The following is a 12,974-nucleotide window of genomic DNA, read 5'->3' on the forward strand; positions in this document are numbered from 1 at the left end:
AATATATATAATTAGCATATTATTGTTTATAATAAGGTGTCTCCTTGTTGTCTCGTTTTTGTCTCGTTTTTGTCTCCTTTTATCTGTATTTGTCTCCTTTTTGTCTCCTTTTTGTCTCCTTTTTTGTCTCTTTTTTTTTATTTATTTATTTATTTATTTATAGACAGAATTATGCCAATTATGGCTAGCAGGAAGTTGTCCATCAAGAGAAGTTTGCCGTCATGCTCATGGTGTACAAGAGTTAAGACCTAAGACGTAAGTATTTATTTATTTATTTATTTATTTATTTATTTATTTATTTATTTATGCATGCATGCATGCATGCATGCATGCAAATGCATGCATGCTGATGGTGTGTATAGAGTGTAGCAGTAGCTGTATGCATGCAGACACTGCAGCAGAGGGAGAGAGGAGGGAGGGGGGGGCTTGTATATTTATGGTGTACGTATTAAGTATATGCATATGCATATGCATGCATGCATACATGTTGCTATTGCTGCTGTTGTTGCTGCTGCTGTTGCTGCTGCTGCTGCTGTTGGTGTGTACAGACAGCTGGCAAGGAAGAACATTGCCTTTTTGCTGGGGTCACAGAATCAGGGGACAGGAAGCAAGGAGACAACAACAGCAACAGAAGAAGAAGGAGACACTCCTCCTGCTCCTGCTGCTGCTGCTGCTCCTGCGCTGCAGACACGTAGAGTGTCTAGGCTGGTAGAGACAAAAGCAGCAGCAGCTGCTGCTGCAGCAGCTGCTGCTGCAGCTGCTGCTTCTCAAGATGGCTTCTGCAGCAAACTAAGCGAAGAGGAGACAGCTGCTGCTGCTGCTGCTGCTGCTGCTGCTGCATCTAAGACAAAAGGAGACAGCAAAAAGGAGACAGCAGAGGAGACACCTGATAAACAAACAGAGAAACAAATAAGACTTTCCTTACAGAGACTAAAGCTTAAGCACGCAGCAGAGCAGCAGCAGCAGCAGCAGCAGCAGGGGGAAGAGAGTAATGACCCTCCAGATCAGCAACAGCAACAGTCTCAGCCTCAACAGCAGCAGCAGCAGCGGCATAAGCAGCAGCAGACAAAGCAGCAGCAGCAGCAGCAGCAGCAGCAGGAAGAAGGGATGGATACGAATAATATCCTGCAGTCTTCTGTCTTAGTAGAGACAACAACAATGCACTCGCGTAAGAAGTCTGGTGGTGGGGCCCGTAAGCTGCTGAAGCAGCAGCAGCAGCAGCAGCAGCAGCAGCAGGAAGGTAGCTTGCAGCAGCAGCAGCAGCAGCGGCATAATAGACGTTCAGGATCTCCCCGTCAGTTGAAGTCCTCCTCCTCCTCTTCCTCGTCTTCTTCCTCCTCCTCTTCTTCCTCATCAGCAGCACAGCAGCAGCAGCAACAGCAACAGCAGCAGCAGCAGCAGCACGACAGCGCAGGAGGAGGAGGAGGAGGAGCTCGTGTCCTTCGTGGTGTACGTCTGTCTCGTGAGGGTATCGAGACAGCAACCTCGAGTGTATCCGCAGCACAGACCCCTAATGGTACAAAGGGGGGCCCTATACACCATAAGGGAGGAGGAGGAGGAGGAGGGGGAGGGGCAGGGGCATTAGATGCAGTAGCTGCAGCAGCAGCTGCTGCTGCTGCTGCTTCGTTAGATAATAGTATACAACATCAAGGAAATACACCTCCGTGGTGTATAGGCACCTCCCCCTCTATTGGGGATACAGTGTCTGCAGAAGAAGGTACTAGTACGTGGGCCCTGGGGCCCCCCCTGCAGCTGCCTCCATGCGGGCCTCCATGCACAAGTTGGGGGCCCCTAGGGTCTAGTGCTGCTGCTGTACAGGGTAGACTGCAGCAGCAGCTTACTGGGGGAGGGGGGCCCCATCCTTTCTCTAGCTATTCACAGAATGCATGCGATCTTGCTGTGCAGCACTCCCCTGCTGCTGCTGCTGCTGCTGCTGCTGCTCTCTTTTCTTTCCCTCCTTCCTCTATTGCCCCTTGTCTATGCCAGCCCCATCCTAATGCTGAGTTGCTGCACCGTCATCTGCAGCAGCAGCAGCAGCAGCAGCATCAACAGGTTCCTCAGACACAGCAGCAGCAGCAACAGCAACAACAGGCACATGGGCAACATGTGTCCTGTGTATGCCAATTTGCTGCTGCTGCTGCTGCTGCTGCATGCCCTGTACAACCATCAGGGGCCTACCTTAATGCATTACCTCGTTCCCTTCCTCTTGCTTCTGCTGCTGCTGCTAGTATGGGTTGGGGGCCCCTATTAATGCCTCATTGCTTCTGCTTCCTGCAGGGGCCCACCAGCTGTCCGCAGCACGGCTGCGTACCACCAAGGGGCCCCCAGTGGCAAGACACCATGGGGGGGGGCCCCCTGCATGTAGGAGGCGCAGAGCGGATCTTCTGTTGGATGCAACAAGTGCCCCTCAAGGGTGAAATACACGCAGCAGCAGCAGCAGCAGATAGCTGCATCCATGCAGCAGCAGCAGCAGCACCAGACATGCAGCACCAGCAGCAGCATATAAACAGAGGGTTGCTGTATATTGCTGCATGCGTCCCTGCTGCTGCTGCTGCTGTTAATCCTTTTGTTTTTTCTGTTGCTTACACACATAATGATTCTGCTTCTGTTGCTGCTGTTCTTTCTGCTGCTGCTGCTGCTGCTTCTTCTGCTGTTGTTCCTGCTGCTGCTGCAGCAGCAGATGAATGGTACTTATTCTTCTTTTTTTTGTCCTTTTTTTTTTCTTCTTTTTTCTCTGCAGATCTGCAATTGGCCGCCTCTGTGGAGAGGTACGAAGACTGACTTCTTCTTTTTCCTTATTTATTTATTTATTTATTTATTTATTTATTTTTGCTGTTTATTTATTCATTGTTATTTATTCCTTTTTTTTTTCCCTCTTACTCTTATGCTAGCTACTACCTTATGGGCCGTCGTCCCCCCCTCCCTCCCTCCTCCTTCCTTACCTTTATATATAAGGTCTATTAATTAATTAATTAATTAATTAATTAATTAATTAATTAATTAAATCCCTTACTTACTTCCTATATTTATATATATATTTATATATATATTTATATATATATTTATTTATACATATATATGTCTTATGTGCCCCGCGGTGTCATTATCTTTCTTATCTGTGTATGTATGTATACATATATATGTATATATATTTATATATGTATATGTATATATATTTATATATATTATTATAATTATAAATATAATTATATTTATTTACTAGATGATGATTATTTGCTGCCTCTCTTCCTCATTTGCCTCCTCAGTATTATTTGATTTATTCTTGCATGGTGGTGCTGCAGCAAGCAGCAGCCACTGCAGCAGACAACAGCAGCAGCAGCAACAACAGCAGCAGCAGCAGCAGCAGTAATAGCAGCAGCAGTAGTAGCAGCAACAGTAGCAGCCACCATCAATACCACCACCTCCTTGCAGCTTGGATTTAAAAAGGAAGAAGCCGCTAGAGAGGGTTTAGGGTTTATTAGGGTTTAGGGTTTAGGGTTTAGGGTTTAGGGTTTGGGTACAAGGATCAGTACTAGGTATACTGGTCCGTACCCAACAAATAATAGGTAATTATTTCCTCTGCCTATAATAGACAGGAGAATAAATTAGACAAAAAAAGAAGAAAGAAAGAGGGAGAGAGGAGACAGAAGAAAGAGGCAAAAAAAAGACAGATAATTTAGTTCCTTGGCTGCTGTCTATCTGCTGCCACAGTGTACAATGAACATGAACATGACGACCCCCAGCCCCATGCATGCATGCATGCATGCATATACATATACATATATACATATACATATATATACATATATACATAGGGTATCTGTTGGTCTGTCTGTATATGCCCATCTGTATTATCTCCTCAAACCCTAAACCCTAAACCCTAAACCCTTTTCCTCTGTGGTGAGTAACTATATGTATATGTGCTGCTGTGTATACATGATACAACATAAGGGGGGCCCCCTAGGGGGGCCCCTCTACATGCCTGTTGCTGCTATATGTTATATATATATGTATATATGTATATGATGATGTATATGTATATATACATGTTGTATATACATATATATACACATAATATATGTAATAAATAAATAAATAAATAAATAATAAATAAATATATATATGTATTATATATATGTTGGTGCCCTGTTGTTATTAAGGGTTTCTTCTTCTTTTTCTTCTTTTTCTTCTTTTTCTTCTTCTTCTCCATCATCAAATTCTTACGGAGGGGGAGGGTACTAATAATATATTTTATATAATTAATTAATTAATTAATTAATTTAATTAAACAGCATAATAATAATTTATTATTTAATTCTTTATTTATTATTATTAATATTATTATTATTATTATATTTACTCTTATTATATATATACTTATTGCTATTATACATACTAGTATTTATTATTATTAATTGTATATAATGCATAGTAGCATAGCAGCATTATTAGCTGAGTGCTGCTGAGAAATACGATCAGCAGCAGCAGCAACAGCAGCAGCAGGTGCAGCAGCAGCAGCAGCAGCAGCAGCAGCAGCAGCAGCAGCAGCAGCAGGTGCACAGAAGGACAGAGGTACATCGTAAAAAGAAAAAAGAATTAAATAACAAAAGAAACAAACAAAAAAGAATACACAATGTCTGTCTGTCTGTACACCTCGCGAGGGTCTCGCGGGTTATACCTATGGACACGGGGAAACCCACAAGATGCAACAATGCAGCAGCAGCAGCAGCAAGAGCAGCAGCAGCAGCACCAATAGCAGCAACTGGATCACGTTATGGGACCTCTAGGTATTGTTATACTGTATAGGTACCATAGCGTCTTTGCCGTTGCTGCTGCTGCTGTTGCTGTCGCTGCCGTTACAGATACCGTTGCTGCTGCTGTTGCTGCTGCTGTTGCTGCTGCCGTTGCTGCTGCCGTTACTGCTGCCGTTGCTGCTGCCGTTGCTGCTGCAGACGTTTGCACCTATGTAGCTTCCGCTGCTATCCTGAGGGTTTGCTGCAGTGTCTCGCATGTCTGCATTCTCAATAGGAAGGAGTTGTCTGGCAGGACTTACAGGTTGCTGCTGCTGCTGTTGTTGTTGTTGCTGCTGCTGCTGCTGCTGTCTAGGGGGCCCCTTAGAGTGTATATTGTGCATTTGTTCTTGTGCCTGTTGCTGCCCTCCTTGCTTCTCTCCGTTCCTAAATAAGGCCTTACGCAACAAATAGTCACAGAGGGCCCCCGGGCAGAAGCGGCGTGCCTCTGCTATAGAGCAGGTGCCGCAAAGGTTCCTGTTAGGGTCTGCAGCAGGAACCCCAGGAGCAGCAGCAATCATATAGTGTACAACCCCACCACGTACACCACCACCACCACTACTACCACCTTCTTCTCCTGCTCCTGCTGATAATCCTGCTCCTCCTGTTGCTCCTGCTGCTGCTCCTGCTGCCTCCCCACCACGAACAATCTTTAATACACGAACACGACCAGGAAAAATATTCTCACAAGGAAATTTGTTTACTAATCCTTGAGAGAATCCCCAAGGATTTACACTCCATAGACTATAAATAGGTTGCTGTCTTATTTTCTCCCCTGTACCCCACATACCCTCATCTCCTATTGCTCCTCCTACTCCTCCTGCTCCTCCTGTTGTTGCTGCTCCTGTTGATGGTGCTGGTCCTGCTGCTGCAACTGACATACTCATCCCAGCAGGAGGGGGGGCCCCCATTGTCGGGATACTAGAAGACCCTCCAGAAACAGGCATAGTACCATTGGTGGACCCCGGCCAACACTCATCAGGCGTAACCAGGGATGTGGGGGCCCCCTGCATGCAGGGCACTGGCCCCTGCTCTAATGGTAGAGGCCCCGGGGGAACCTGTTCTGTCGGCATCCCCAGGGGCCCCTGGAAACCCCCACCATATTCCCAAGAAGAGGCTGGAGCAGCCTCCTGTCTAAAAGGCGTGCATGCAACCTCTGCACTAGGGGGCCCCTGTGGCCCTCCCTGGGCCCAGTTCCCTTCACCTACTGCGCTAACAGGGGCCTCCGCAGGCGTCATCGCCACCCCCCCAGCTGGGGTGTTGTAGGATATAGGGGTGATAAACAACGAAGAGGAAACAGGGGGCCCCTCTCCCGTAGGTGGCGGCAAAGCATACTGCTGCTGCACGTTGTGTCCCGGGGGGGGCCCACCACCAAACCCCTGGCCAGTTTGTACAGGGGCCCCTCCCTGCAAGAACGGGGGCCCCACATCGTCATCACTCGGTGCACTCACAGTAAATCCCGTGACCTCAACAACAGGAGGGGCCCCTGCTGTATCAGTTTCCGAAGAGGATTTCCATGAGCTAGAGGGGGCCGAGGGGCCCCACGAGGCATCCGAACGGCCGCCAGCGGGGGGCCCCCTTACCGTCCCTTTCTCTCCCGATAGTCTTAAACGCCTGTATTTCTTCCCAGTACCCACAGCTGCACTTCTACGTGGTGATAGGGGGGCCCCCACGCAGCCCCCGTGTTGTGCCGTATCAAATGAAGCAACTGGGGGCCCCTGTTGCGCATATGGTGGGGTTACAGCGGGGGGCCCCGCACCTACCTTGCCACTACCCCACGGGTGTGAAGAGGGTTTGCCTGCCCCCTTATCAATAGGAGGAGCACGGACTGATGGATTTATTGCCTCAGGAGACTGAGGGCCGTGCCCTCCCTTCCCTCCATGCAACAAGCTCTCTATACACCGCCGCCTTGTGCGGATAGGTTTCGCTCTGTTGGGCCTCTTAGGACTACGTGAGGAAGAATTAACAGAACCCCGAATGGATTCATCTGAATCTGTCACGAATCCACCACTACTACTGCTGCTACTACTACTACTGCTGCTGCTGCTGCTCTCCTTTGGGCAGCTGAACTCCGAGGCGCTTCTGCTGTCGCTGCTGCTGCTGCTGCTTGTACTGCTACGCCGGCTGCTACTGCTGCTGCTGCTACTGCTGGTTGTCCCGTGCGCAGCATCTGTTTCGTGCACTACAATTGGACCTGTGGATGTTCCGGTTTCCACTGCGTTATTCCTCTTTGCTGCACTGGCTTGGCTGCTGTTCTTTAGGGATTTTTTTCGCGCTCTCTTTGCCAAGTATTCCCTCTCCATTGCCTCCATCTTATCCTTGAAGGCGAATCTGCTGTCCATAAGCAGATTCTTCCTCGACTCCCACGTGTCATCCTTGGGGCCGTAGCCCTTCCACCGCACCCGCCATTCTGGGGTCTTCCCATTGTATCGAAAAGCTACAAGTTTCTTGACGGTATAGATATCGGACATCTCCTTCAGACAAACAGAACCATGCACCTTCCGAGACAGACACCCTCCCTTTGCATTATATGGGGCCCCCGGGGTTCGTTACCTGCCCTGAGGGCCCCCTTTTGGCGACGTAGACCGTCGCCAGGAAGCCTTCTCCTCGTGCCACCCAGGCAGCTCTAAGGAAACACGAGGCCCCAGAGAGAGAGCCCCTCTACATGTAGCTGTCTGCAAACGAGTCTGTCCTTGTCATCGAAGCTGCATATAGAGCTGTAGCCGCATCAGGTAGCTAGCCAACCACACCGACGACAGCTGTTTGAACCCATTACGGGACGAGAGCCCTTGGCGCGGAGGGGCGGACGGGTTTGAAATGTTCTAGAGGTGCATGTAGGAACCGCAGGAGTACAAAAAAACGTAAAAAAAGAGAAGACCATGAAAAGGTCTAAAGAAATTGAAGCGACGAACTCTCAAGTGACGCGGTGGGGAAGCCGAGGCAGCACAGACCCAAGAGAAAGCAGCAAGAAAAATAAGATTTCAGGTGTTTTCTTGTGACAAGTGCTTATTAAAAATAAATTATTCCTTCTACTTTCAACAGGCAGTAGACAATGGCTAGTCTCTCAAGCAACACCCCTTGTGCGCCTACAGGCTGTGCAACCCAGTACACTCGGTCCCCTGGTTGTAGTTCTCATTGACTTGATCTCACGTTCTGGTTTCATAGAAAACTCAAGGTTTAATGCATATTTTCAGCATTTTTAGATATATACAAGTTAAGCGGATTTAACGGAGCAAATATCTACATTGGACCCGATAACGTTTCACGTTGCGCAGCGCCTTCTTGCGTGAACGCCTCCATTGTTTTGCTGTGGAGCAGCCTTTGAATATCAGAAATGAGACACAGTGTTCACTTGAAGTTCGGCATCTGGGGTATCCGTGGAAATAATAAGCGTTCGGCTGCGTGCACACGGAGGTCGACGTAGCAACAATCAACAATCTTAACGCGTAGAGGGTTGTGCCGAAGAACTACGTCTCAAGCAGGAAATGGGTCCGTCTAAAGAGATTTGTTCATTCTGCGTGGTGCAGCTCTTGAAGCCATCTGCGTCTCTACTTGAGTGGCTCAGGCAGATCAATGGCTAGCAGTTCATACAGTAGGCACGCCACTCTATGTGGGAGCATCGAAAGGCTTGCCTTTTTACTTGAATTGCTTGACTTACCGGATGTTTGGGCTATTCGCTTGGTTTTAATGAACAGAATAAATGGGGTAGAAACACACGTTGAGCCGCCGCACCATTTTCTATTTGCTCTCGCAACCCCCGCAAAAATGTCAAAAATACCATCACAGAGATTGCTAACGTGTGGGGGGGCCAAAAAACTTGGACTCCAGTCACACTAACTTATGCACGGCTTGCTTATTTGATGGACCAAGACCCAAGCGCTGCCTTTTGAGCTGAATGCAGAAAGACCGGTCCCAGTTATGAATAAATCTGGGCTAGTTGCAGGCAGCAAGGCCGACGGCAACTAAATTAGTGCTACTACGTGGCAGGCCCGAAGAGATTAAGGAAATTTTCTCTGAACAACACTACATGGGTGACACGTGGAATTATCAGTTCACTCAGAAAGGCGGTCGTCATTCCCACATTGCAAATTTTAAGACTGCAAATGGACGGAGTAGCACCCCACCCTCTTCTTTTCGTTGTACCGACAAAGCCCGCGTATGACCTGTATTTGAATAAATCACATTCAAGAACCTGCTGAAAAACTATAGCTACTAGATTGCCCCTCTCACCAAAAGATTCGAATGGGTTGAGGCTCATGCAGTCTGCATCACGAATCTGGGAGAACCAGGGCGAAGTGTCTAGGCCAACATGGATTGTGTTTTGTAGCTAAGCGAGCACACAGCTTGCGATTTGAATTCCTGACTGATTCTGCCCTTCGGGAAGGCCTTGAGAATACCAGGAGCTGGATGCTACACCGAATAACCTTCCGGGTCAGGGGAACCGCAAGGATCCTCTTAGAGGTTGAAACAATAAAGAGGCAAACAGCAGATTATTTATGACAGTCTGTTCCTCTAGAGTGCATCCAACAATGTAGATGCCTGCGAGCCTCGTACCAACGCCACTAAACCTGTGTACTGTGCGAGTGTGACTGTAGACTGAAATGCCTTCGATTTCACGAGACAGACGTCGTCATGTCTTTGACAATCTTGAGCCCCGCTAGGGAAAAAACTAAGGAAGTATTGCGCTGCAAGACATGCTTAGTCAAACTAAGACCTCATAAGATTCAATCCCCATGAAACTGGGGATCCGTGTAACGATGTTGTTAATACCTCAGACCGATGGGGGTCTGCAGTAGGCGCGTCACCGAAGGGGAAGAAACCATCCTTAATTTGGCAGCCCTACTGTTAATGCTGAACACTCCGAATACCTGTTTTCTGAGAGAGCAACTTTACAACGAGACAAAGTTCCACGTCTTTGGAGAGTGGCACTGGCCACTTGGCCTTAAGGGATCGTCTGATCCGGGAACTGGCTACGCGTCGTTTACATTTGTTTCAGACATTTCATCGAATTTTTAGATATAGTAGTGAACTGCAACAATGTTGAAATAGGAAACAATGAGTGGGTTAAAGGGTTTCCCTGCCTGCTTGCTCCCTTGGGTGCCTCGAGACAGCAACTGTAGTGTACAGGGGGGGAGTTGTGTTCTGAGATACTGGATCTTCCATAATGGACCTGGAACCCGGAATATGTTTTAATTGGTGTTATTGTGCTTAATTAGTCAAAATTAGCTGGGAATAGTAGAGTCCAGCTATAGTAACAGAGTGGACACCAAGATCAACCACCTAGGATTCCTACGCAGCGCAGTCAGGCCAGCTACAGACTGCCACTGACGATCGGGGGCAGAAAGGCGCAAAAGATTCGGGGAAGCAGGGAGATAGTTGCAGACAAGTTATGTTTCATTGCTCAATCTGGCATTATAGGTATTTCTTGAGAGGTTTCACCGCTTTTTCCCGAGAAAATGGTCCGAGTTCCGCCAGATTGTCCAATCTGCTGTGAACCACTAACTGCAGATTTGGTTGCTCCTTCGAAGTGTGGACACATCTATCATCAGAAGTGGTGAGGAGGTTTGCATATCTTAGCCAACTCGGACCCACTTTACTGCAGGAGACGTGAGTAGTCGCTGTGTCTACCAGTGGCGAATTATCTATTGTTAGAGACGATAATGAGAATTCGTCTTCAAATGTTGCTGGCAAGGGCTTTTTCCGTATAATGCGCGTGTGCAGCTTAAGGAGATGGTTTTATTCTCCAAGCGGAATGTCGGGCAGGCGCTGCCCTGTGTGCAGAATTTCGTGTAGAGCTTCAGAGGTCGTACGGCTCCAGTTTGAATTAACTCGGCCAACTGCAAGTACGTATGAAGCCGATTCGCTTTTATAAGAATTAGGCTGGCAAACATCTACTCCTCCGTCATGCAACGGGGGATGGAGCCGACGCTCCCTCCCTTACTGCAGAGGATTGAAGATAAGAAGAAATACGGCTCCACACTTTTGTTGTTTATCCTCAGATGCCGACTCGACGGAAGAGGAGAGTCAAACTGCTGTTCTTCAGGTAAGATTCGCTGCTGCGACGAACTCCCCTTGACAAGCACGATATTGTGTTGTATTTATTGCTTTTCAGCACAAACAATTATGGAGCTGCGCGGTGAATGAGCGCACTTAGTTGTGTGCACATGTTTCAGACTCGCCTCGCAATGGCCAAGGAAACTGTTAATGCGCTCATGAGAGCCGATACAGAACGCGTGCGGGAATTCGTTGAGCTGAAGGTAAACATATTCGAAGGGCCCAATAAAAAGCCGCTGATTTTATGTACCAAGTAAACCATATGCGGAGAAGCACATTTTCTGCGTCAAATAACCCTTATAAGAAACATCACATTCACGCCCGTTGCTGCTTCTTCTTTACAGTGACATACCTGCGGCTTTTGTCTTCCTCTATATGCCAGCTGTTTTGTCCCCTTCATTCTGATTGCGTTGAAGTCAGCTTACCCAGCCGCGTATTCATTGAATATGTAAATGAAACAGGGCATATATGTATATGCATGCTTAGGTATATATATAAACCGTAACTGACCAATATGGCTTTGCCTGTGAACCTCCCGCATTTTGAAGGCAAAGCTGAAAGGATTTTTGTCGTTTGCTCACTGGGAACGAGGGCGAAAATCAGAATGCGTATGAGAACGCCGAAGTAGACTATATGTTATAAATCATTAAGTGAATGTAACTGTTCCCAAACAAACATGCCTTGGCGTATTGGTCCAGCAGTGAAGGTTCGTGTTTGCTTATGTTGCAGGACCGCGTGCGGTTGCTTCAGCTAGAGGCAAGCTCTCATATGTTGAGAGCTTCCCAGGCAGAGGCACGCGTCTCAGATTTCCGCTCCCGTCTTAGTCGGGCAAACGCCTGCAGGGTACGCCTTACTACGGAACTACATCAAGTGAAAAAGGAACTTCTCTTTCAAGCCACCAGAAGACAGTAGTGAGGCCTCCACAGTGTGTAGGGTGTAATTGATACATAGTAATTATGTGTTGTGCATGCATTTTATTCATACCATAAACTTGGATTACAGTGGGAGTTGGGTGGGGTGGGCGTGAGGAATTGGATTGGGAGAGAAATCATGTGTCCCGTCTCTTTTATCCACTGTACGTCTTGGATTTCTTTCCGTTGTTTCTTTTTCCCTCTGCAGTTTGGCAGAAGCAGCGACGATGAGCGAGACAAGGGCACTGGAGTTTTTTCAGGAGAGAAACGGCGTGAGCAGGAACCTCATGCTTCTCCCTCTACCCCATGCATACGCTCTCCGCCCGTATACGATTCAGTGGAGACGTGTGCACGAGCTTTGTTGGGGCAAGATAAGCCGTGTTGCTCTGTGGGAGTGCAAGGGAACCTCGAAATAAGCCTACCTGTCACATTGTTCATGCTTGCTAATTGCCACAGGAGGACATCCGCGATGCGCTGAAGCTGCAGCACAGTGTCATCTGTGAGCTCCAGAGGTGAGGAGAGTGGAACCAGCGGTTTACACTCGAACTTTTAAAACACGGGACACTTAGTTTGGCTGCGTCGCTGCCTCTAGTCGCCACTGACACCAGCAAAAGAATGCACTGCAAATTTCGCAGCTGACGGCCTAGTTGCCCCATGCCCTAGCCAGAGCCCTCAGCCCCCTTGTTTCTCTTTGGTTTGATTGAACATTGGAATGCTTTTCGAGTGTTTTTCTGCAGTGAAAATGCTTGGCTAAAATCTGAGAAGATGAAGCAGCGCCGGCATTTTAGGGATGCAATAGAGCGGAAAGACTCTGTCATACAACGGTATTGAATACACATAGCACTGAGCGAGTGATTTGCCTGTTCTTGGTAGCTTGGTTGCATCCTCTGCTTTGCCGTCTTCTCTCTCTGCATGTTGCTGCAGCTTGCGTACCGCTGCCATGACGCAGTCGCCTCCCCATTCCTCGTGAGTTGCAGTCTCTTGGTGCATTTTGTCTTCTTATTTCACTAGACACATCTGCGCAGAGTGTATAGAGAGCTAGCAACAAGTGCTTCTCCATGTTTTTTCTGTTGAACTTTCTGCAGAAGGGTGGCTGCAACTCTAAATGGAAGGAGGCCCCCAGCCACGAGGCGGCTGGGGCCGTCAACCGTTTCTCCCTCCACAGCTCCCCTCAGAGCGACTTATCCGGGCACGCCGTCAACTCCTACCAGGTGTTCCG

General features: G+C 48.0%; 3 protein-coding genes across 3 annotated transcripts; 2 read left to right on the top strand and 1 right to left on the bottom strand.

Annotated features, from left to right (window-relative positions):
• Positions 1-548: 548 nt before the first annotated feature.
• EMWEY_00019730 (hypothetical protein, conserved) lies at positions 549-3,443 on the top strand (the record flags this gene model as incomplete). The annotated part of the gene is made up of 2 exons (XM_013480242.1): positions 549-2,115; positions 3,303-3,443. Coding segments are annotated over 2 exons (1,708 nt in total), but the record flags the coding sequence as incomplete, so codon positions are not given.
• A 1,340-nt stretch (positions 3,444-4,783) lies between these two features.
• On the bottom strand, positions 4,784-7,261 carry EMWEY_00019740 (hypothetical protein, conserved; the record flags this gene model as incomplete). Its single annotated transcript, XM_013480243.1, has 1 exon — positions 4,784-7,261. The coding sequence occupies one exon, from the start codon at positions 7,259-7,261 to the stop codon at positions 4,784-4,786; it is 2,478 nt and encodes an 825-aa protein (XP_013335697.1).
• Positions 7,262-10,954: 3,693 nt separating this feature from the next.
• On the top strand, positions 10,955-12,586 carry EMWEY_00019750 (hypothetical protein, conserved; the record flags this gene model as incomplete). The annotated part of the gene is made up of 4 exons (XM_013480244.1): positions 10,955-11,047; positions 11,574-11,687; positions 12,212-12,267; positions 12,493-12,586. The coding sequence occupies 4 exons, from the start codon at positions 10,955-10,957 to the stop codon at positions 12,584-12,586; spliced, it is 357 nt and encodes a 118-aa protein (XP_013335698.1).
• Between the last annotated feature and the right edge of the window lie 388 nt (positions 12,587-12,974).

This window comes from Eimeria maxima, genomic scaffold, assembly GCF_000499605.1.
Source record: "Eimeria maxima Weybridge genomic scaffold, Emw_scaff175, whole genome shotgun sequence".
In the NCBI taxonomy this organism is placed as follows: Eukaryota; Apicomplexa; class Conoidasida; order Eucoccidiorida; family Eimeriidae; genus Eimeria; species Eimeria maxima.